The sequence below is a fragment of the Tripterygium wilfordii genome, chromosome 17, assembly GCF_013401445.1.
Source record: "Tripterygium wilfordii isolate XIE 37 chromosome 17, ASM1340144v1, whole genome shotgun sequence".
NCBI classification, from domain to species: Eukaryota; Viridiplantae; Streptophyta; class Magnoliopsida; order Celastrales; family Celastraceae; genus Tripterygium; species Tripterygium wilfordii.
In genome coordinates this window covers 1476249-1497195 of record NC_052248.1, presented here as the reverse complement: position 1 = coordinate 1497195, position 20947 = coordinate 1476249, and the positions used below count along the sequence as shown (strand labels likewise).

The window sequence follows — 20947 nt, the reverse complement described above, 5'->3', positions numbered from 1 at the left end:
CTATGAATTAATGGTTCAAGATCAAACTCCCCACATAATTCCTTTCCCATACTTGACCATCCATCCTTGAAGAGGCTAGCTTTCAGGATTTTGGGCTTTACGATTCCCTATCAGACAAATTTTAAATTTAAAAATTTTAAAAATAAAAATAATGTAATATGATATGACACATCTCAAAAACTAGCGGAACCCCTGGATCCAAGTTTTGTACACAAAAGGGAAGTTTCCCTTTATTCCATTAAGCACACGAACAAGTTCTCGTGAACTGGTTCTCTTCAGCTGGTACGGTCCTCAATTCGTCCCCGGTCAAGAATTTAAAGACAAAGATGTGACTCACCTACCCTTGTTTTTCTCCATAAACTTATCAGAGTTTAATTTTGAAAGCAGTTCACGTTATGCCTTAACCGTCCAAGTGACATGAGGCAATTACTTCTTGACACTGCTTGCTATGGTTATCTATTCAATATTGAATTCGTGTCCAAGGTTTTGGCACACAAACCTGTTGTTGCTGATGCCTCTATTGAAGCGCCAAAAGCGAACAAATGCATATAGTTTATCATCCTATTATATATCAGAAATGAATGGCATTTCTTTATTTCAATGTTGTCAATGCAAAGACTGGCAGACGATATACAGAATTTAAGCACAAAATAAGATTTGAGGGCTGAACAAAGTCAAGGATAAGATGCTTTCTGCTCTCGGAACAGCCAGCATGCTGCCTCAGTGATTTTTAAATGTGAATAAAGATCATATATAGAAAGACAAAATTTAGTGAAGCAGATGCAAATATGTCTGTTCAAGCAAAAGGGGGGAAAAGGAAGTCTAGTGAGACTAAAATAATGAAATGGTTTAACAAATTGTTACCTGTCTGATAAACTTTGAACTGTTGTTTTCATGGTACATAAGGTGAGTTGGACTCGAACGGCTGGATATACTGAAAAACAAAAGGTATCAAGAAATGAGCCTAAAAAAGCAAACAGCTGGAGAAGAGTGATGCCTCCAAACTATCAAGACTATAATTGAAATCCATTCAATAATGCATTATGTGGATGCAATTACTTGCATCTTTCTAAAAAAATATTAGGGACAAATATGCAGGGAAGTATATCTATTAAACTTATCTGGAAGTTTTGAGCAATCATTAATTGATTGCTGTTTGATATTCTAAAATTTAATAAGTACTTCACAGCCATTAGATCATTATTCAGCATGCTTATCTACCACGAAATAACAATACCAATTTGCAGCATTATTCGTAAGCAAGATGAGAAAAATATATAATTATACATAGCATTAACTTTTAAGATGACTGATAAAATTCAATAAACTAGTTGATGATAAATAATTAAATTTGTCTTTTATGGCTACAAACAAGCAAGCTGTTGTCTATGATACATGACAATGTGAGCTCCATATAGTATAATAATCAACTGAATACAAAACCACAGACATTGATCGTTAGTTAAATACCAAGAGATAATCATGTATTTTCCTACGATAATTTCAAGAGCAAGTGAATAAATAATTAGGGGCCATACTCTTGCGCATCATTTCTTTAAAAAACATGATGGAAAATTACATCTCAACAAATTAAACGTTTGAGGAATCTTGATTATGTAACACCACTGCACCATGGTGTTTTTTGATTCGTCTGGCTGTCTTTGCCCAAGTATGCCACTTTCAAGAATGCTGTCGGGTAAGATATTGCACAGTTTCTATATGTGCTGTACGGCTTGAGTCAAAGTGGCCATCATTTTCAATGGTTGATATTGCCGGCATAATGTTCCTAAATGAATATGTGCTTCTAAAAAAAGACCATCAAGTCATCCATTGGAGCACCTAATATTGAGGATGGCATGCTTCAATCATAACTACCAGAACAGAAAAACTAGACTAGCAAAACCTGCTAGACTCGCTATAAGCATTATGTTGTGGCCAATCTTGCATCAAATAAGATGAGTATGGTAGCATACTTGAGGACATAAGGCAGATTCAACTTGTAGTTTTATCCCCATCAGACACAACCATTTTATTGGGATCACACTCCACAAAGAAGTATTATAGATTGATGTAGGAGAACTTTAAATTAAACGTTAGGCTGTTAGAGTACCTTAGTAAATTACATAAGAAACAAATTAACAGGAGCAATCAAAAAGAGTTGTTGTTCAAACTTGAAAGTAAGTGCAGTGAATAACACCACAAATAGCATTTTGAGCTAATTTAGTGCTTTAATGACTTTCAATGTTAATCAGACAATTAATTAAGGAAAAGGATGAATAAATTTAAGAGCCTTTATACGGCTTTCTGTAAGACTCAACCAAAAAAGTGTTTCGTAAATTCTTACCAGATATACAAAGTCCCTAAAAATGGTCCATATATTTTTAGGATCGAATTACTTATCCCTTAGTCTATTATTGAACTATCTCTCTAAGGATTGTGAAATATGTTCCACTAAAGATATTCTTGTTATTGCTTATTGCTTCGACTCATATTCCCAAAAAAGTGGATCCCGCTCTAATATCTGTTTTCAAGATGATGTTCATAATGTGCTTGTCAAAGACTGGAATTTACAAGGAAAGGTAAAATGTCGACTCTCGTCTTATGTGAAATGGCAAAAGACTAATTAGACAACTATCAATGAAGACTAAATAATTTTGCAGACAAAACCAAAGAAGATTGCAAATGCATCTATACCAGGACTCCCATTAGATAACCAGAGAATTATTAAAGTAGCATGAATCACAAAGTTCTGTTACTCACCAAGAATATCCAAATCACTTTGGGAAACATTTTCTTCCTCAATTACCAATTTTGCGACATTCAGCCTAACAAAATGGGTGCACGCCATGGCGCTCGGTCTCAGCTATTGTAGATAAAAAATGACCACTTATTTCACAATGATCATATATATCTTCACTGGTGAATTTATACTAGATTATCTTGCACGTATAATACAAAAAACCAAGCTTATAGGCTTTCAGTTCCAAACAATCCAACATGAGATGCTTTGTCAAAATGCTATTGCCGTCAAATTTGAAGGAAACGCAGCCCCACTAGGACGCAAAAGAACCAAAAATGATTGACTTAGCTACTGTTGATCTTTATCAATCAGACTAAATAAAAAGTACCTCCATTGATGGTGCCTTTGAAAAGTCCTGATTCATATTCAAATGAAGCCAAGAAGAAGCTCTTTGCATCCTGTCATTGTCAAAGCCCCACTTCCTCGTCACCCCACAATATAACACCTAAACCAACAACCACGACAATAGATTAACAACCCTTTTAAGTAATCTGCTTGATAATGACACAATCATAATAATAGCTCTACCATCTCACCTTCCTCGTCTTCTTCCCCTGTGATTTCTTCACTCGTCTCTCCATTGAACAAACCCAACCCCAGTCTCTCAACTTCGATTGTCATGGACAGACTGGTGAAACCAGACGTGAAGGAGGTGGAACTGACATTCAGGAGAGGCCAAAAGAGCACGGTAACATTCCGTTTAACCAACCTCATGCACACCATGTCAGTAGGAGTCTCCTTGACCACCTCAAACCCATCTTTCTTCTCTTTCAATCAACCATATTCTATAATTCAGCCCCTCTCTACCTCGTCCTACACCCTCCTCCTCTCCAAGCCGTCCGATAAACCCCCTATTCGCACCACTGCCGACGTCATTAACGTCCGATCATCCATGCTTCCCACCGGCAAGGCTAATCAGGACGATCTTCGCCGCCTTTTCGCCAAGCCTGGGTCACACGTCTTCAGAGACGCTACCATTCCCATCACCTTCGTGGGCCCCCATGTCGTCGACTATCTCATCTTCAATAATACACAGGTTCCAGAGCTTAATTCCCTTTTTAGCAAAGCAATCAGTGGTTGTACAGAATCAGAACTCACGAACTCTCTACGATCCGCTGTGGCATCAGCTAATGAAAAATTGGTCGCTGTTTTGATCGAGAACGGTGGAGATGTGAATAGCAAAGATCTCGATGGACGATCCATGATCTCACTAGCAGTCAGGGCTGAAAGCATCGACGTTGTTAGGGTTTTGGTCGCTTCTGGTTGCATAATTGACGAGACAATTGATAGAGTTCTACAGGAAGTAGCGGCGATGAACAGAGTAGACCTGATGGAGGTATTAATCACGAATTACAAAAACATCGATGCAAACTCAGTAGATTGGCACGGTAGAACACCGATTCACGTGGCGGCGGGTTCCGGCCACGTCGAGATGATTCGATACTGCGTCTCTATTGGAGGAAACACCGACCTATCGGATTGCGACGGGTGGACCGCGCTTCACTTTGCTGCCGAGAAAGGGCACTTGGAGGCCACCGAGTGTTTGTTGAAATGCTCCAGCTACGCAAAATACGCAGTCAACAAAGAAGGAAAGACAGCTTTCATGATTGCAGTGGAAAACGGACACTCGAATCTGTACGATTTGCTGCAATTAGGAGACGCTTTGCATCGAGCAGCGAGAGTGGATGACGTTCACGGAATGAAGAGTTGCTTGAGCGAGGGAGCTAAGGTGAACGGAAGAGACCAGAATGGGTGGACGCCTCTGCACAGAGCAGCGTTCAAGGGTCGGGTTGAGAGCGTGAAGATCCTTCTCAGCCACGGCGCAGAGATCGACGTTGTTGATGATGCAGGGTACACGCCGCTGCATTGTGCGGTGGAGGCAGGGCAGGTGCAGGTATCGCTGTTGTTGATCGCTCATGGAGCGAAAGCCAATTTGAAGAGTCTAAAGGGTTTGGTTCCTCGTAATTTGGATTGCTTTCAAACTCCCGCTCCTTTTGCTCTCCCCTTGTGTCACGAGGATCGTGCTTGATTGCTGTTCAGTTTGTTCGAGAATTTCAATTCTGCGTGTAAATACTGTTTAAACAGGTGATTTTGGTGAACCCCGAGTAGCTCCGTTGACGAGTATGATCGTATGTAATCTCGAACCCCAAGTTCAAGCCCCATCCCCTTCCCCGATAAAAAAAAATGTGATTCTCATTGGGATGCCTAACAATGGCATCCAAATCAATTGGAGTGTACACTTTGAGATAAATTTTTCAGATTTTCGACTCTTTTTTAAGTTAATTGTGGTTTACTCTTTGATGTCAATGCTATCACATCTGCAAATGGACTACCACATGTTGTTGGCAACTATAACGACGGTGTTGTATTTTGATCTACTACGGTGCGGTGAAATGAGTTACGCTAACGAAAAGTATTTGGTATCACTTAGAAAATTTAGAAGATAACAAAATATGTAAATTGAAATGGACATGCGATTGAAACTTTTTCGGGGTTGAATATGTAGTGTTGTGACATTCAAGATCAAGATTACGGCGGAACAAGTAATATGCTGGTCAATTTAATGGATTTAAACACTAACAATGCATGATAATACTTTTGCATGTTATATCAATTCCTTTGTTCACCTGTTGCAACTAATTTTAGTAGCGGCAACAATGAAACATGATCATATTTCTTCACTTTTTAATTTCATTGTTAGGGTGTTGAACGAAGTTGATCGTTATGTAAACAATGAGATATGCTTAGAGAAAAACAAGTTGAAAGAATTATCAAGACACTCGAGTCATGAGATTTCAAGTGGACAAGGTTTATATCAAGGAACTAGTGTCAAATGTTATGTAAAAAAGATAACATCCCAACGCCACACATTAGTAATGGGTCTTACATACACTTTAAATATTGGCTATACACCAGTGATTTCAATTCTAGGACTTATAGCAGTGCTCGTCCAAAAGCCATCAAAATTTTCAATTTGCTCGCCATTAATCAAAAATATCAAATAAAGCTAAGGGTCTGTTTGGTTACAATGTTCAAAACTGTTTTTTGTTTTTTAAAATTCAAATAAGATTGATGTTTTTTAAAATTCTTTTATTTTTTCCCGTGTAAAATCCTCTATCAAATAAATTTTGTTTTCATCATTATTTCTTAAAATTATTTTCAAAATCTAAATTTAAAATAAGTTTTTGGAAACAAAAAATAAAAACATTTCCAACACACCCTAAATCTTTGCTGGGCTGGCAATCCGGTGAAACCACCATCAACCAATAAAATTTATCCACGAAAACCTTTTTAGTTTCCCGAATAAATCCCAAAATTTGTAGTCCATGCTGGCGATCCGCGTGAAAGCAAATTAACCAATCAAAACGCTTTCTCTAAATCCTTATAAGTACAAGGCACGTCTCCCGCTTCTTTCACAATTCAGAACTATTCACTCTTCGATTTTTCGAAATTCCCAGGTTTCCATACGATGAGCTCTGCCGCTGCTACCACCACCAGGGGAGGCCGGGGAAAGCCCAAGGCCACCAAATCGGTCTCCAGGTCCCAGAAGGCGGGCCTCCAATTCCCGGTTGGTCGAATTGCTCGCTTCCTCAAGACCGGAAAATATTCTGAACGGGTCGGATCTGGCTCGCCTGTCTACCTCTCAGCTGTTCTTGAGTACCTCGCCGCAGAGGTTTGTCTCTCCTTAATCATTTATCTCTACTTTTCCCTGAATCATATGATTGACGCTGTTGTTTCTCTGTCGGTGTTTCTTTGCAGGTTTTGGAGTTGGCAGGGAATGCTGCGAGGGATAACAAGAAGAACAGGATTGTGCCGAGGCATATCCAGCTCGCGGTGAGGAACGATGAGGAGTTGAGCAAGTTGTTGGGCTCTGTCACAATCGCTAATGGAGGCGTTTTGCCTAACATTCACCAGAATCTGTTGCCGAGGAAGAGCGGGAAAGGAAAGGGCGAGATCGGATCGGCATCTCAAGAGTTTTAGGGGAAATTGAATTGTTCATCTCTGGGTTTTGGTAGTGTTAGTTTCTGATATGTAAATCTCATTTTAGGTCAATATCTGGATGAAATATATGCTCGGTTATCTCCATTGTTCTGTTCAAAGAAATCTCCATTGTTGTTTTCTTGAACCAATGAATTTACAGAGTACTTGAACTTCCCCTGCAAATTTTTTATTAGAAAATCTTTGTTCTTATCGTGATATTTGGCATATTTCATTTCTAGGTCTCCGTTGAGAAAAGTGCTCAAAGTATGACACTGTCACTATCGGAGTGCTTGAACCAGTAGCCGGAGAGTTTCCCTTTGCCTGATTTCGTGTCAATGTTTCAGCTTTAAATTTTCACTGCCGAGTTCTGAACCAGAGTTCAACAATTGAACAATTATATTTTCAATGTTTCGATCTCCTGTTTCAGCCTTGGGTGTATTCTGAGATGGCTAGAATTCTGGTTGTTGCAGCATACGTATTTTGGTGTACGGCAAGTAAACGACGGTGTCTGGGGATGTAGCTCAAATGGTAGAGCGCTCGCTTTGCATGCGAGAGGTACATACAGGGTTCGATCCCCTGCATCTCCATTCAAATTTTTTCATCATTAATTTAAATCAAAAACCCTATGATGAATTAAAAAAAACAAAAATCCTATGATGATTAATTCCTACCAAATATCAATCACAAAAATAAAGAGAAACATTTGTTAACTTAAAATAAGACCATTCATAACGCTTCAGTTTTTTGCTCCTACTATATAATGTCGGATAAATGTTATTTTTGGTCATTAACATCATCTAAAAAATTAGGGCATACATCTGTTACGGTCTCGGTCAATATACCAGGACTATGTATGTCTAATGATGATTAAGCTTATTCAGCATACCCAAGATAAGATATCCCAGCCTTGTCATCCTGAAGCATTTTATTTGAGTTCACTAATATTCATTAACCCACCGCTATTATAAGTTAAAGCTACGAGATTCTCTAAAAAACCTATGTTGGGTAGATCTGACAGACTGCCAGTAACCAAAAAGCCTACTAATGAAAATGGAGTCTTTACTTGTATTATTAGCAGGCTCATTGTGACTGCAATACATACATTTTCTTTGAATCCCACAAAACTCGCATTACCCCTATGTTTGTTTCAGCCTCTTCGAATGAAGTGCCCGAGACTTCAGATGGGTATGGAAGCCTTGCCCGTCGCTCAGCCTTAAGTTCAGTAACATCCACAACATACGTCTCAGATTCCTGCAAGTTCTTTCCAGACCATTGACCATGCACCTGATGTACCCTTCCCTTACCAATCTCCTCCCCTTGTCCACCTACAAGTAGAACATACTGACCTGGCTTGCACCGAAGAAATCTGGCGGCACCAGTGTCAACAACTTCTTTCAAGTTACTCTCTGATTTTTCAGTAAGACCAATTCTGGACATGCTTCGAGGACATCTCCCGCTTGATGGAACCAAATCTTCATCAGGATTTTCAGTTGAGTCAAGTGCATGCCCAAGCAAAGGCACACCTTGCTTTTCTGGTAAAGAATTCTCAACTTCCGCAGGTGCACGAGCTTCCTTCCCAGCACGGGCTAGCCTTGCTTTCCGATTGTTCAGCCTGTCGATAAATGATTCAATCATGTAAGTAACTGTCAGGACAACAGTCAGAAATGTAGTGTCATGAGATCTCTAGTTTCCCATATTGGTATATTGTATACCATGAAAAAGAAGAAACCAAAATGCATATTTTATCATTGCTACAACTAATGAACCATTACCAGTTCAGTAAAGTACGATTCCACCCTTACTATTAAAAGATAAAGAGCATATCTTTTTTGCTTATGAGCAGACTATCACAACAAGGCAACAAGACAGAAATACGAAAGATAAATGATGCCAACAACTAGAAACTTAAAATTCTAACTTCTTCATGGAAGAAATTGTAACAGCCATAACACAGCCAAATGGTATGGATACTAACCATGGGAATATTCACCTTAACATAAGAACATCATATTGACTACTGAAAGCACTTTAACCTCATAAAAAGAAAATCTCTAAAAGATGGAGTATGTACTAATATGAAACGAAAAGGCTTACTACTCACCAATTCTTTATCTGTGAAGGTGTAACTTCAGACCCCTGGGAAAAGAGAGAGCACTGTTACTTCTAGGGAACAAGATGTTTCATGGTCTAGGGATGAACAATCAAATTAAATTACATTACATAGAAAGTTGAGATGTATAATACGCACATAAAGAGTTAATTTATCAGCCCATGACTGCAATGAAGCTGCATTTCGCTGCATTTCAGGTTCATCCAGTAGGGCCCTCTCCATTAGTGAAATCTGTTTATCATTCATTATAGTTCGCTTCCTTTTTCTTGGCTGCTTCTCGCCAAACTGAACAGACTCAACATTTACATCCTCTTTGGCAGCATCAAATCCACTTTCCTTACCACAATCACCTGCTTTTGGATACTCACCATTATCTGTTTGACCAACAAAGTTTTTCCCTCTTGTGGAACTTGTATCCGAACCACTTGTCTCAACATGCACTATCTCTCTGTCAATCTCTCTCAAAACTCCAGAGTCAGTCCCACCAGATATATCTCCATCTTCCCTCCTATCTTCTCTCGTCACGTCATCATCTGGCTCATTTTTTACATTAACTTGGTTCTCCTGGACAGCAGAATTCTCTGACATTTCCTCTTTCAAGCTTCCATTTCTAATATCAAGATTTGGAGGTCCTTTACCTAGCTGAGGTGATGAACCCACGGCACTTTGAGCCTCCTATAGAAAAATACAATTTACTTCAGTTCCCAAAATCAGGATCGAAGAGAAAAGATAATATAAGAACATGGAAAGACAAACTCCGAATTAGCCATGCTCTGTCAAAGATAAAAATTGAACGAGCGTTAACATTAATTTGCAATCATCGTGAACAAAATTTATGTCGTGATTTTCCTCCATCATCACTAAATTAATGATGAAATTCCAGCATTAATCTGAATTCGCTCCACCATTGAAGTTTGAACATTATTCACAATTTAACACTAAAGAAATTTCATCCTTCCAAAGTGAAGATGTTTAGGAATATAACATCAGAACAATACAAATAACTATCAGACAAAAAACTTTACTTGTATTTGATTTTCTTCAGTTTCAACAGGAGCAATCAGTGATTGTAGTTGGTTAAAAAATACCCTGCAACCCAGAAGAAAATTAATCACAAGAAAGGACAAAAGAAACAGTAGTGCATGGAGCAAGAAATCAAATGTAATTTTCACATATTTATGCGTTTGTGCACCAACTACATACAAATACATGTATGGAGAGAGAGAGAGAGAGAGGGAGGTGTGTGTCAATTCAAAACGATAGTTATCAACCTTGCACCAACCTAGGAGATTGAAACAATAAACTGGGCACTAGACCAGACTGGTCTTGTAATCAAATTACGGTTCCAAAGAACCCGCTCACAATCAGGTATTTTTGCCAATTCTTCCATGACCCATTCACCTAGCGGTAAAGTTGTTGCACTGCAACTGGGTTTATTCCTGAAAACAACCTCTCCATTATTTTGGGAGTAAGGCTGCATACATCTCATCTTCTAGTGATATAGATTATTTCATTCAATTGCCCTGTGGGTCAATAAGTGAGCAACTAGCGGTAGAAGAGTCCCCTTAGGACACAGTCCTTTTGATCGAGTTCATGTCAATTCAAGATATGGCAGTGAACACACATACTTGTTCAGAACACCCAACTATGACTAAATACTAACTTCTCAGTCCTGTATATTATGGCCAGAACACAGCATCAATCAATAAGTAATGTCATGTCAATGTATTTGCCAACCTATCCATTTAGTTAGCCATTACTAGTCGTCTTTCATCATATAAGCCATGCCATAATGCTAAAAATCTCATGCGAATCCATCTAGAAACTTTGAGTTCCAAATATAACAATATTTGACTTGGAGTCATGCAACTTTCAAAAGTTGAGCAATAAAGTGGAAAAATGGCAGAAAGAAGAAAGGTTGAAGCTCAAGCCACCTTAAGAGCTGCACATCATCCTCGTTCAGATAACTGGAAATTAAAGATTCCGCGTGACTTAACAACGAACCTAGGCATACAAGTTAAAGATAAGGAACAAAGATTTTGTAATTATGTACTGTGAAAGGGGGGAAAACTAGTTAAAACAAGAGAATGGTGCTTACGCAGATTCCTACAAACAGTCTCAGCTTTATGAGTGCCAGAAGTAAAGGAGAATCCAGGTAAAGATTTAGATGGATCAATCTGCAAGCACTCCAGGAACTTGTTCAGAAAGTAGTTCCTCTCCTGCTCTGTGGATTGAAATTAAAGGTTTAATTTAATAATAAAGCGAAAAGAAATATTGGAGATCAAACTTCTCTTGATAATCCACAAGAATTTTGGGCAGAAAATTGACCTTCACAGATGTTGGGAACAAAACAATGAAGGTTCGCAATCACTTTGACAAACAATGATGTTCTCTGATGCGCATAGTAACCTGGCTGAATGTTGCTGGGAATTAAAGTTATCTCTAAATTTATTGCCTCAGATAGGTCTGAAGAAAAGGTATCCAAAACCCATCCAGCCGCTGCAAATAAATCATACTCCAGCGTAGCATCGTCCTCCTTTACTGGGAGTTTAGAGGAACACCACATAGATAAAAAATCTCCATGAGAGAGTGAAAACATAGCAGTGAGCACTTCAGTCTGTGGGCGAAAGAAAAGAAAAGGACAGTTAAGGTAGTTTACAACGTAAATTATGTACCAACTCCTTAGGCACCCACATAAATTTACAACGAAAATGATGCAGTAACTTAAACAAACAATTTTCATACAAATACAAGACAAACTGTGTAACCAATCAATAATTGAAATTTGTACATGTTCGTGACATCAGATTAAGATAGTTTATAAGTAAAGTCACTGCAGTAATTTATGAGGGTTGCATGGAATCAGAAGTCAAGTGGTAACAGCTTACAAAGTATGACATAATGTAAGATCGAAAATTTGAATCATCTGAGAAAATATCAGCTAAACGCATCGCATTGAGTTGCAAAAGCCCCATTGGGTACTTTATGTCAGAACAAGTGCTGAGATGTTTGGGATCTCTACCAAGTGCAGTCTTCAATATTTCCAGAACCTACATAAACAGAAAAAGAGAATCTGCGTTATCAAGGACTGCTCATGTAGTCAATATCCTTCTGTTCAAAGAATTTTATTTTGGTAGGAGTGAAAAGACCACTGAATTCGCAGGTTTGATTTCTAAGCCTTAATCTATTAAAAATACCTTTATATTGATCTAAACATGATACATTTCAAATTACCATCAGAAAACAAACCTCTAATGCAATAGATTTTGCCAAATCCATGCTTCCTGTGGAACTGGCAACCTCATCAAGATAGGATACACTTTCTGCCTCACACAGATGCAACAGCTTCATAAAGAGAATTTGGGAGTTTGATCAATAAATTATGTTTATTCATTTAGCTATGAAAAAATAGAAGCAATAGTTCACTAACATCGCTTTAACTTTTCAAATCTTGAGACTTACAACAGACAAGACTTTAGCTTTAAGCCTAGATACAGCAGCCACAACCGTGGCAGACTCTATGAACGCCGGTGCAATGTTTAACTTCAAGACTGCATGAGCAAGATGAAGAACACCTCCCCGTCGACATAGTTCCTGAAATAGTATCAAAACCATATATTTTATAATTTGTCAAATGACTCTAAATTCCATTATAGAGAAGACAATGTCCCCGTAGAAGAAAAGGTCATCAAACAGAATCCAAAACTTTAGAAACATTTGCATCAAATCTATCACCGTTGCAATAACAAGTTACAAATTATGGTGAGGTTCTTCATTTGTTTACATTAAAAACATCTCTTTCTGCCCAATCAATATGTTAGAATGCAGAATACCTGTGCTTCTCTGGCTATGTTAGTTTCTCTAAGCCAGTAATCTGTCCTCTCCTCTCAACCCCACCCTCAACCAACCCTAATTAACACCACAGAAAAAAAAAGCATCTATATTACTTAGATTTTAGTGATGGCCTCAAGTCCCATTTTCTGGAACTATTCCATTGAGCCCCCTCAACATGTGCCTGCTGCCTTTGTAGGCCAGCAATCCTTACACACCAATTCAAGGTACATAAAAATCCAATCTTTTAGCATCAAAAACTACGGAAAACACAAAATTGATTTCTTCTAAAAATTAATTTGTGCCAAACAAATAGAGTCGAGAGTTCTAGTTCAGAACCTTATTCCTAAGTAAGCGCTCCCGAAACACCTTCTGTTGACAAAGCGACTGCAGAAGCTGTAAAGAAGCTTCACATTGTTGGCAGAGATAGCTAACTATTCGTTCCGGAATTGGACTCAATCTCATACAAAACTCAGCATCTTCACCTGAAAGCTTGATATGAAGAAACCTAATGGCTTTGTGAACTGCTCCAAAAGCTACATCCATAAATATATCAACCTGGAACGGGAGCTATGCTGAGAATATGCTTAAACATCTTTCAGCATACAGAACATAAAGATGTAAAACAGATTTTACTACCAGCTATAGTCTGAAAAGTGGCTTCAGCCAACAGAATAGCAACTATCAAAAAAACAAGTCCTAAGATAAAGATTCAGTTGACATGCAAAATCCATAATTAGACTCATCTTCCCTATTGGAAAGCAAGCATTTTACCTTTGGATGTGCAACCAATACTAGGGCTATATCTTGCCATTGTGAGGATATGAACCCTGTCAAAAGATATAAAGTGCTTGCCACAAGAGCAGAATGCAAGAGAGGCACAGGGCTTGAATTATGATCTTCCTACAATGCGAAAAAAGTCTCACGTAATAAACATTACAGAAGAAATAGCCCTGGAGGACGCACCAAAAGATACCTGTTGGTAACCACCAAGAACAATTAGTAAATATAACACCAGATCCAGCATATGGTCCGACACTCTTACATCATCAAGCAAAATCTGTAGACAGTAACCAGAAAATAAAATTAGAAGAAAATAATGTTATTCTTTCCGAAATTAGTCCCAAAAGTAAACTTCAAGAAGAAAAAATCAGTTCCAAATGTGAACTGTGGGAGAGAAGAAGCAAGCATTATTCTCAGTAAGATCCCCATGAGCAAGTACAGTGGATGCCCTAAAACAGACAAATGTAAGGAAAAAAAAAAGGAACGCCAAGGAGATGCAAACCAAACAAGTTACAAGATAGATATGCTAATACAAATAAAAAAGGTTCTCATCAGACTACATAAGCATTACACCAAAGTTTTTCTTTGCCAAGCCAACTATCCATGAAGATATCAAAAGAAGTTTCTCTGTCTTCAAAGATTCTGCTTTTCTTCTCCTTCCAAACAAGTCAACGGATAGCCGTAGGAATAAGCTGCATAATAGACATCGGTTTTGTTTCTAAACAATTTCCATTCAGAAGATGAAATGTGTGTGTAAAGATTCATTAAAAGTTAAAGTCTCACCATGAGTGTAGGTCGGCTCATGGAGATGGACAGCTACACCATACTCTGTTAGAATATGTATAAATGATGTGAAACGTTCCAACCCAACAAGTTAACTTATTGGGTTGAATGACAAAATAACTAAACTTAACATGGTCTCAAAGCGGGAGGTCTTGGTTCAAATTCCACAATTTAAACCCCCATTTGTTGTTGCCCCAAGTGTGGGCCTTGTATGAGAGTAGCCCTAGGATTGGGCCTCGTTTGTTGTGCACTGCTAGATCGTCGGATTGTCCAACCCACATGTGAGGGGGAGAGTTAGAATATATATAAATGATGTGAAAACATTCCAACCCAATAAGTTTGGTTAATATATATAAATGATGTGAAAACATCCCAACCCAATAAGTTTGGTTAACTTATTGGTTGAATGACAAAGTAACTAATCTTAACATACTCCATCCTATCATCAGCATCAGAAAATGAAAACAAAAAGAAAAAAAATATCATCAAATGTTAACCACAAATACAGTTTCAAATTCTCCCCTGTACTTAGACAATCATACATCTATGGATATGTGCCGCAATGTATGCCTGCTCACAGCACAAAAACAAAAACAAAAAAGGATGATAACAACATAAACCAAACAAATCAGGAACTTTAGCAAGGATCAGCAAAGGCCACCTGCTCAAGTTTAGCATGCCGAGGTGCCAGGTCACATAGGGTATGCAAAAGCCGAATACCACATAGTAAATATCTGAACAGGGTTTGATCTCTGTCAGAAGATATAAGCACTGCGATAAGGTGCAAAGGAAGAAAACCCGCAAGTTTTTCCACATCAATCTGGAAATAAATAAATAAATAGAAATACATGAGAAATGAGAAACAGGGAAATGTCTAAGATGGCAAGAGAATTTTGTATTTCTACCTTTAATGATGCACTGTTCTCGGTGAGACGGTGAATCATAAAATTTTCAGAGTCCCTTAGTAGTTTATTAAGCTCCTGTGAACTAAGCCCATGCAACTCTTTCACGGCTGAAATCAAGTCAATAGCCTGTTCATGATAGCAAATATCTGAATTAATCTCTAAAAAAATAAAAAGCTAAGAACCAAACAGATGTGCAAAATAATAAAACTACTATACAGCCGATAAAGACTTACTTGTTCATTGCTGTGTGATGATTCTTCCCTATCTTGCCTCATTCTCAAAAATAAGAGCCGACACACTGAAAAAATTGAACGGAATTTAAGCAAATCAGTATCACCTGAGATTACATAGCCCAATTTATATCCACTGATTTTCACAAACGGCTACAAGGTCCAACAGTTGCAACTAATTGAATAAAATCAAAGCAACCACACGCATGCACATACAAAAACAGAGAATTAACAGCAAAAACAATAATTTGCAGGCGAGAGGCAACTGCAGTAAACATTCATACAAATAAATACACATGAAAAACAACAACTGTGCGACAAGAAAGCTTAAGAATTCACGTCAACAAACCCTAGATTTTCAAAATTGAACGTTGAAACCCTAAACTGCAGACTGTCAGAGACTGTAATACAAACTTCACGATGCAAATAAATCAAAAAAAAAAATTAAACTCAAAATTATCGTTTGACGTAGCTGACCTTATAACCGTCTCGATGAGCTCCAGAAAAACAAGATTTGAGCGCCAAAAAAAGAGAGAAAAAAATACAGAAGGAATTATTCGCAGCTTTTTAGCTTTCGCTGTTTGGGAGTTCACGTAGACGCAGAGATTTGATTTCAGAGCTCTGAAGGCTCTACGTTATTACACTCATTTCGTTTCTGTTTTTCTCTGCATCCAGCTCTCTCTGATAAATCATTGAGCTGGGCCTGGGCCCCCCATCGGGCTGGGTTATTAATTTAATATTAGAGCCCAAATCCAAACCCGTTAGAAAATTAGATTGGGCTGATTACTGGGTACTAGGTTTGGCCCATAATCACAGGCCTGAAGTAAAACGGCCCAGACTCCCACCTTCACTGGCCTGGCCCCGCTTACCTCTTCTTCGTCTAGCTTCGAGCGACAGGGGGTTTCGTGTGGACATGCTGAAATCCATCTTCGGATGAAAACACTTGCTAGACGGGTTCGGAAGCACCAAATATGTTTTTCTACTGTAAGATCCAGAACTCTTCTTCAATCCTGCAAAAATTTCTCTTCAACCTCTTCAAAGAAACCCGAATGGAAGTCCCAAACCAAGGTAATAATCACGAACCCAGTTCTTTTAGTCATGGAATCCTGCACTTCCATGTTCCAACTAAAGCAAATTCAAGCACAGATGACTCGGACGGGTCTCATTACTCATACATTCCCTTTAAGCCGGGTCTTAGCCTTTTGTGCTCTGTCCGACTCTGGAGACATGAGTCATGCCGATCTTCTATTCAACCGGATTGAAAACCCCAACACTTATATGTGGAATACTATGATTAGAGGCTACTCTAGGGCCAGAATGCCGGCTGTAGGATTGTCATTTTTCTTCCGAATGGTTCATGAAAGTGTCGAAATGGACAGCCGCAGCTTCGTTTTTGTTCTCAAGGCATGCGGGCAGTTGTTTAGAGATTTTGAAGGAAAGTTCGTTCATTGCAGAATTTGGAAGATGGGGTTCGATTCTGATACGCTGGTGCAGAATGGATTGATCCATTTTTATGGAGTTATTGGGCGTTTGAGTTCTGCTCGCAAAGTATTCGAAGAAATGACTTGTAGGGATGTTTTTTCTTGGACCTCAATGATTGATGCGTACACCACTCACAATTGTGTGAATGAGGCCTTGGAGCTGTTTAAATCAATGTTGATGAGCGATGTAGAGCCTAATGAAGTTACTATGGTTGCAGTGATAGCGGCTTGCTCACAAAAGGGGAGTTTGGAAATTGGGAAATCTATACATGAATATATAAAAATGAAGAAAGTGACTTGTAGCATTAATTTGATGAATGCAATCTCAGATATGTACGTGAAATGCGGTTGCCTCAGTGCAGCTAGAGAGAATTTTAACAACATGAAAGCTAGGGATGTCTTCTCATGGACAACTATGGTCAATGGGTACGCTAAATTTGGAGAGTTGGATGATGCGAGAAAGTTGTTTGATGAGATGCCCGAGAGAAATGAGGTATCATGGAATGCCATGATTGCAGGTTATTCACAAAATAACCAGCCAAAGGAAGCCATAGTATTATTTCATGAAATGGTAGAGGCAGGTTTGATTCCAATGGAGAGCACTTTAGTGTGTGTGCTCTCGGCTTGTGGTCAATTGGGTTATTCTGAATTAGGTCAGTGGATTTACTACTACTATATGGATCATCAAAGGATAAAGCCTAGTGTGATTCTCTCAAATGCATTTGTAGACATGTATGCCAAATGTGGCATACTAGGAGCAGCTGCAAAAATCTTTAGTGAAATGTCGGAGAGAAATTTGGTATCTTGGAATTCCATTATTGCAGCCTATGCTTCCCATGGTCATTCCAAAGAAGCCATTGCTGTCTTTAGAGAAATGACAAGTGCTGGAGTCAAGCCTGATGACATTACCTTTGTGGGTGTCTTGTCGGCATGCACTCATGGTGGACTGGTGACTGAAGGCCGAGATTATTTCGAAAACATGGAAAGAAATTTTGGGTTAGTTCCCAAAGGGGAACATTATGCTTGCCTTATCGATTTACTTGGTCGAACTGGGTTCCTGGAAGAAGCTTATGAGTTAATAATGAAAATGCCAATGGAACCTAGCGAAGCTGCTTGGGGTGCCCTTCTTAACGCGTGTAGTATGCACGGGAATGTTGAGCTGGCCAAGGTTGCTGCGACTAGACTTTTAAGCTTGGATCCTGAAGATAGTGGGGTATATGTTCTGTTGGCCAACATTTGTGCAAACGGGAGAAGATGGGGTGATGTGAGGATGGTTAGAAGTATGATGAGGGAGAGGGGTGTCAAGAAGACTCCCGGGTGTAGTTTGATAGAGGTTGAGGGCAAGGTTCATGAATTCTTTGTTGCTGATAAATCACATCCTCTGTCCAAAGAGATCTATGAAGCATTAAGTGAAATAACATTGTTGTCCAAATTGGAAACTATGTACCAAACACTTCTCATTTAATGAAATTTGAGAGGATGATTCTGTATGTATCAATTTATATAAATTTGATCCACTGTAGCTTAAAACTCATTGCTTCTTTTATTTATTTGATCTTTTGTGTACTTGGAACAAGCTGTGGAGTGCTGCTTGACATTTTAGGGGTAGCAGGTTATGGTTTATGCTGGTCTTAACTGCTGAATTGTAATAAGAAGGATGACTGCAATCTGTTTATGCTGGTCTTAACTCTTTAGTCTTTCCACGAGTAAAAACGTTGTCCTTCTTATACTCCTTATTTTCTTATTTGTAATTGTCTACATATTTTATTATTTTCTTTTAAATCAAATGTTTTTTTAGGGATGCCAAAAGATATAAAAGGGAACAATCCCAATACGACGTCGTCAAAGATCTCTGCGCCTAAGCCCTAAGGTAGAAAACGAATTCCCCAAACCCTAAAAACCAAAGTCTTCTTAAACCCTCCATTGTTGCAGCTCGTTTCCAACTCCAACTATGGCAGAATCAGCCTCCAAGACCTTTCCCACCAAACCGAAACTCAAACCTAAATCAAGAACTCCGTCGAAAACTCCAGAGTCCAAGTACTGGTCCTCCTTCAAGACTCACCAAATCGGAGACCTCATCTCCTCCGTTCCTTCCATATCCTTCTCCCCGTCCTCACCTCACCTCTTCGCGGCTGCCCACTCCGCCTCTTTGTCCGTCTACTCATCTCTCTCCCTGCCCTCCCCAACCTCCTCAATCTCCTCTTTCTCCGACGTCGTTTCGTCCCTCTCCTTCCGCTGTGACGGCGCCCTCCTTGCCGCCTCCGACCTTTCAGGCCGCATTAAGGTTTTCGATGTCAAATCCCGTAACCCGCTCCGTCACCTTCGTTCCCATGCCCGTCCTGTCCACTTCGTGAAGTACCCGCATTTAGATAAGCTCCACTTGGTCTCGGGCGGCGATGATGCAATCGTCAAATATTGGGATGTTGCTGAGGAGAAGGTGCTTTTGGACTTGCAGGGGCACAAGGATTATGTTAGGTGTGGCGATTGTAACCCAGTCAATGGGGACATGTTCATCACGGGGTCTTATGATCACACTGTGAAGGTTTGGGATGTGCGGGTTGAGAATTCAAAGTCTGTAATGGAGGTGAATCATGGAAAGCCTGTAGAGGATGTGATTTTCTTGCCCTCTGGAGGATTGATTGCTACGGCTGGTGGTAATACTGTGAAGATTTGGGATCTGATTGGAGGAGGGAAGATGGTCTATTCAATGGAGAGCCATAACAAGACTGTTACCTCCATCTGTGTGGGCAAAGTTGGTAAGGATAGTGGAGAAGAGTCACAGCAATACAGGATTTTGAGTGTCGCTTTGGATGGCTACATGAAAGTATTTGACTATGCCAACATGAAAGTTACCCATTCTATGAGATTTCCAGCTCCTCTTATGTCTGTTGCATTCTCACCTGATTCTATGACACGAGTGATTGGGACCTCTAATGGAATTATATATGCTGGGAAGAGGAAAGTGAAGGAAGATGGGGAGACTGTGAAGGATGATTTTTGGCGTCTTGGGAGCTCAGAGGAGCCGGAGAGGCGTGTTTTGAGGCCTACATATTTTCGATATTTCCACCGTGGCCAGAGTGAGAAACCATCTGAGGGGGATTACTTGGTGATGAGGCCAAAGAAGGTGAAACTTGCAGAGCATGATAAGTTGTTGAAGAAGTTTAGGCATAAAGAAGCACTGGTTTCAGTGTTGGCTGCAAAGAATCCAGAGAATGTGGTGGCTCTAATGGAGGAATTGGTGGCAAGGAGGAAGTTGCTGAAATGTGTTTCCAATTTGGATGGGGAAGAGCTTGGGTTGCTATTGTTGTTCTTGCACAAGTACTCAACAGTCCCAAGATATGCCAGTTTGTTGATGGGTTTGACAAAGAAGGTCCTTGAGATGAGGGCTGAAGATATTAGAGCCTCTGATACCTTGAAGGATCACATTAGAAAGCTTAAGCGATCAGTTGAAGAGGAGCTAAGGATACAACAGTCTTTGCAGGAAATAGAGGGTATAATTTCTCCTTTATTAAGGATTGCTGGAAAAAGATGAACATTTCAACATCATCATATAGGTGAAGTGTTCTTATGATTTATTAAATTACTTGGTTTTCCCTTTAGATGAGAGAATTTCACAATTTTGTGCTATCCAAAATGTAACATTTAGGTTCTTTTCAAGGCCTTAAATCAGTTTGCTTTATTCTGAATTTTCATTGAAATTAATTTTGCCTCAAGGTCTATACATGACTTTATTCCATCTTTTGAATATTTGAGTGGAAACTATTAACTGTATATATAGTGGAGAATCAGCTGTTCTCTGAAACCGCAATCGGCATTCACTTTTGCTTCAGATCAGTTTGCTTTTAGCTTTCAAGGATCCAGGTATGGTTCTGTTGGAACTATTTGGTATGATTTCGTTGTGTGTATAGACCTTAAGTTGTATAAAGTTGAGGTAGTTTGATAAATTAGGGAGGAGGAAGGTGAAAGACAAAGTGGTTTGGAGAAAATACCTGGAGTTTAGGTACCATTTTTGATATTCTTTTTCGCTTCAGATCAGCGTTCTT

General features: G+C 39.2%; 5 protein-coding genes and 1 non-coding gene across 7 annotated transcripts; 5 read left to right on the top strand and 1 right to left on the bottom strand.

Annotated features, from left to right (window-relative positions):
- The first annotated feature begins 3147 nt into the window (after positions 1 to 3147).
- LOC119983160 (protein VAPYRIN-LIKE-like) lies at positions 3148 to 5083 on the top strand. The gene has a single exon (XM_038826855.1). It carries the CDS (start codon positions 3420 to 3422, stop codon positions 4827 to 4829), a length of 1410 nt encoding a protein of 469 aa, XP_038682783.1. The 5' UTR covers positions 3148 to 3419; the 3' UTR covers positions 4830 to 5083.
- Positions 5084 to 6220: 1137 nt separating this feature from the next.
- Positions 6221 to 6979, top strand: LOC119982912 (histone H2AX-like). The gene is made up of 2 exons (XM_038826514.1): positions 6221 to 6473; positions 6560 to 6979. Exons 1-2 carry the CDS (start codon positions 6270 to 6272, stop codon positions 6779 to 6781), a joined length of 426 nt encoding a protein of 141 aa, XP_038682442.1. The 5' UTR covers positions 6221 to 6269; the 3' UTR covers positions 6782 to 6979.
- A 312-nt stretch (positions 6980 to 7291) lies between these two features.
- Positions 7292 to 7368, top strand: TRNAA-UGC. Its single transcript has one exon. It is a non-coding gene; the product is annotated as a tRNA-Ala (tRNA).
- Positions 7369 to 7673: 305 nt separating this feature from the next.
- LOC119982752 (nodulin homeobox) lies at positions 7674 to 16075 on the bottom strand. 2 transcript variants are annotated; one of them, XM_038826283.1, is made up of 17 exons: positions 15901 to 16075; positions 15427 to 15491; positions 15194 to 15319; positions 14950 to 15108; positions 13699 to 13782; positions 13497 to 13625; positions 13062 to 13280; positions 12354 to 12485; positions 12141 to 12236; positions 11780 to 11941; positions 11220 to 11508; positions 10990 to 11115; positions 10826 to 10895; positions 9917 to 9980; positions 9030 to 9566; positions 8883 to 8917; positions 7674 to 8393 (listed from the first exon to the last, which is right to left on the bottom strand). In XM_038826283.1, the coding sequence occupies exons 2-17, from the start codon at positions 15466 to 15468 to the stop codon at positions 7862 to 7864; spliced, it is 2802 nt and encodes a 933-aa protein (XP_038682211.1). In that variant the 5' UTR covers positions 15469 to 15491; positions 15901 to 16075; the 3' UTR covers positions 7674 to 7861. The 2 variants fall into 2 exon arrangements, with proteins under 2 accessions (XP_038682211.1, XP_038682212.1); XM_038826284.1 differs by lacking the exons at positions 15194 to 15319; positions 15427 to 15491; positions 15901 to 16075 and having other exon boundaries at positions 13699 to 14858; positions 14950 to 15072.
- A 216-nt stretch (positions 16076 to 16291) lies between these two features.
- Positions 16292 to 18480, top strand: LOC119982122 (pentatricopeptide repeat-containing protein At2g22410, mitochondrial-like). The gene has a single exon (XM_038825329.1). The coding sequence runs from the start codon at positions 16357 to 16359 to the stop codon at positions 18367 to 18369; it is 2013 nt and encodes a 670-aa protein (XP_038681257.1). The 5' UTR covers positions 16292 to 16356; the 3' UTR covers positions 18370 to 18480.
- A 284-nt stretch (positions 18481 to 18764) lies between these two features.
- LOC119983189 (protein SLOW WALKER 1) lies at positions 18765 to 20640 on the top strand. Its single transcript, XM_038826895.1, has one exon. It carries the CDS (start codon positions 18856 to 18858, stop codon positions 20434 to 20436), a length of 1581 nt encoding a protein of 526 aa, XP_038682823.1. The 5' UTR covers positions 18765 to 18855; the 3' UTR covers positions 20437 to 20640.
- Positions 20641 to 20947: the final 307 nt, after the last annotated feature.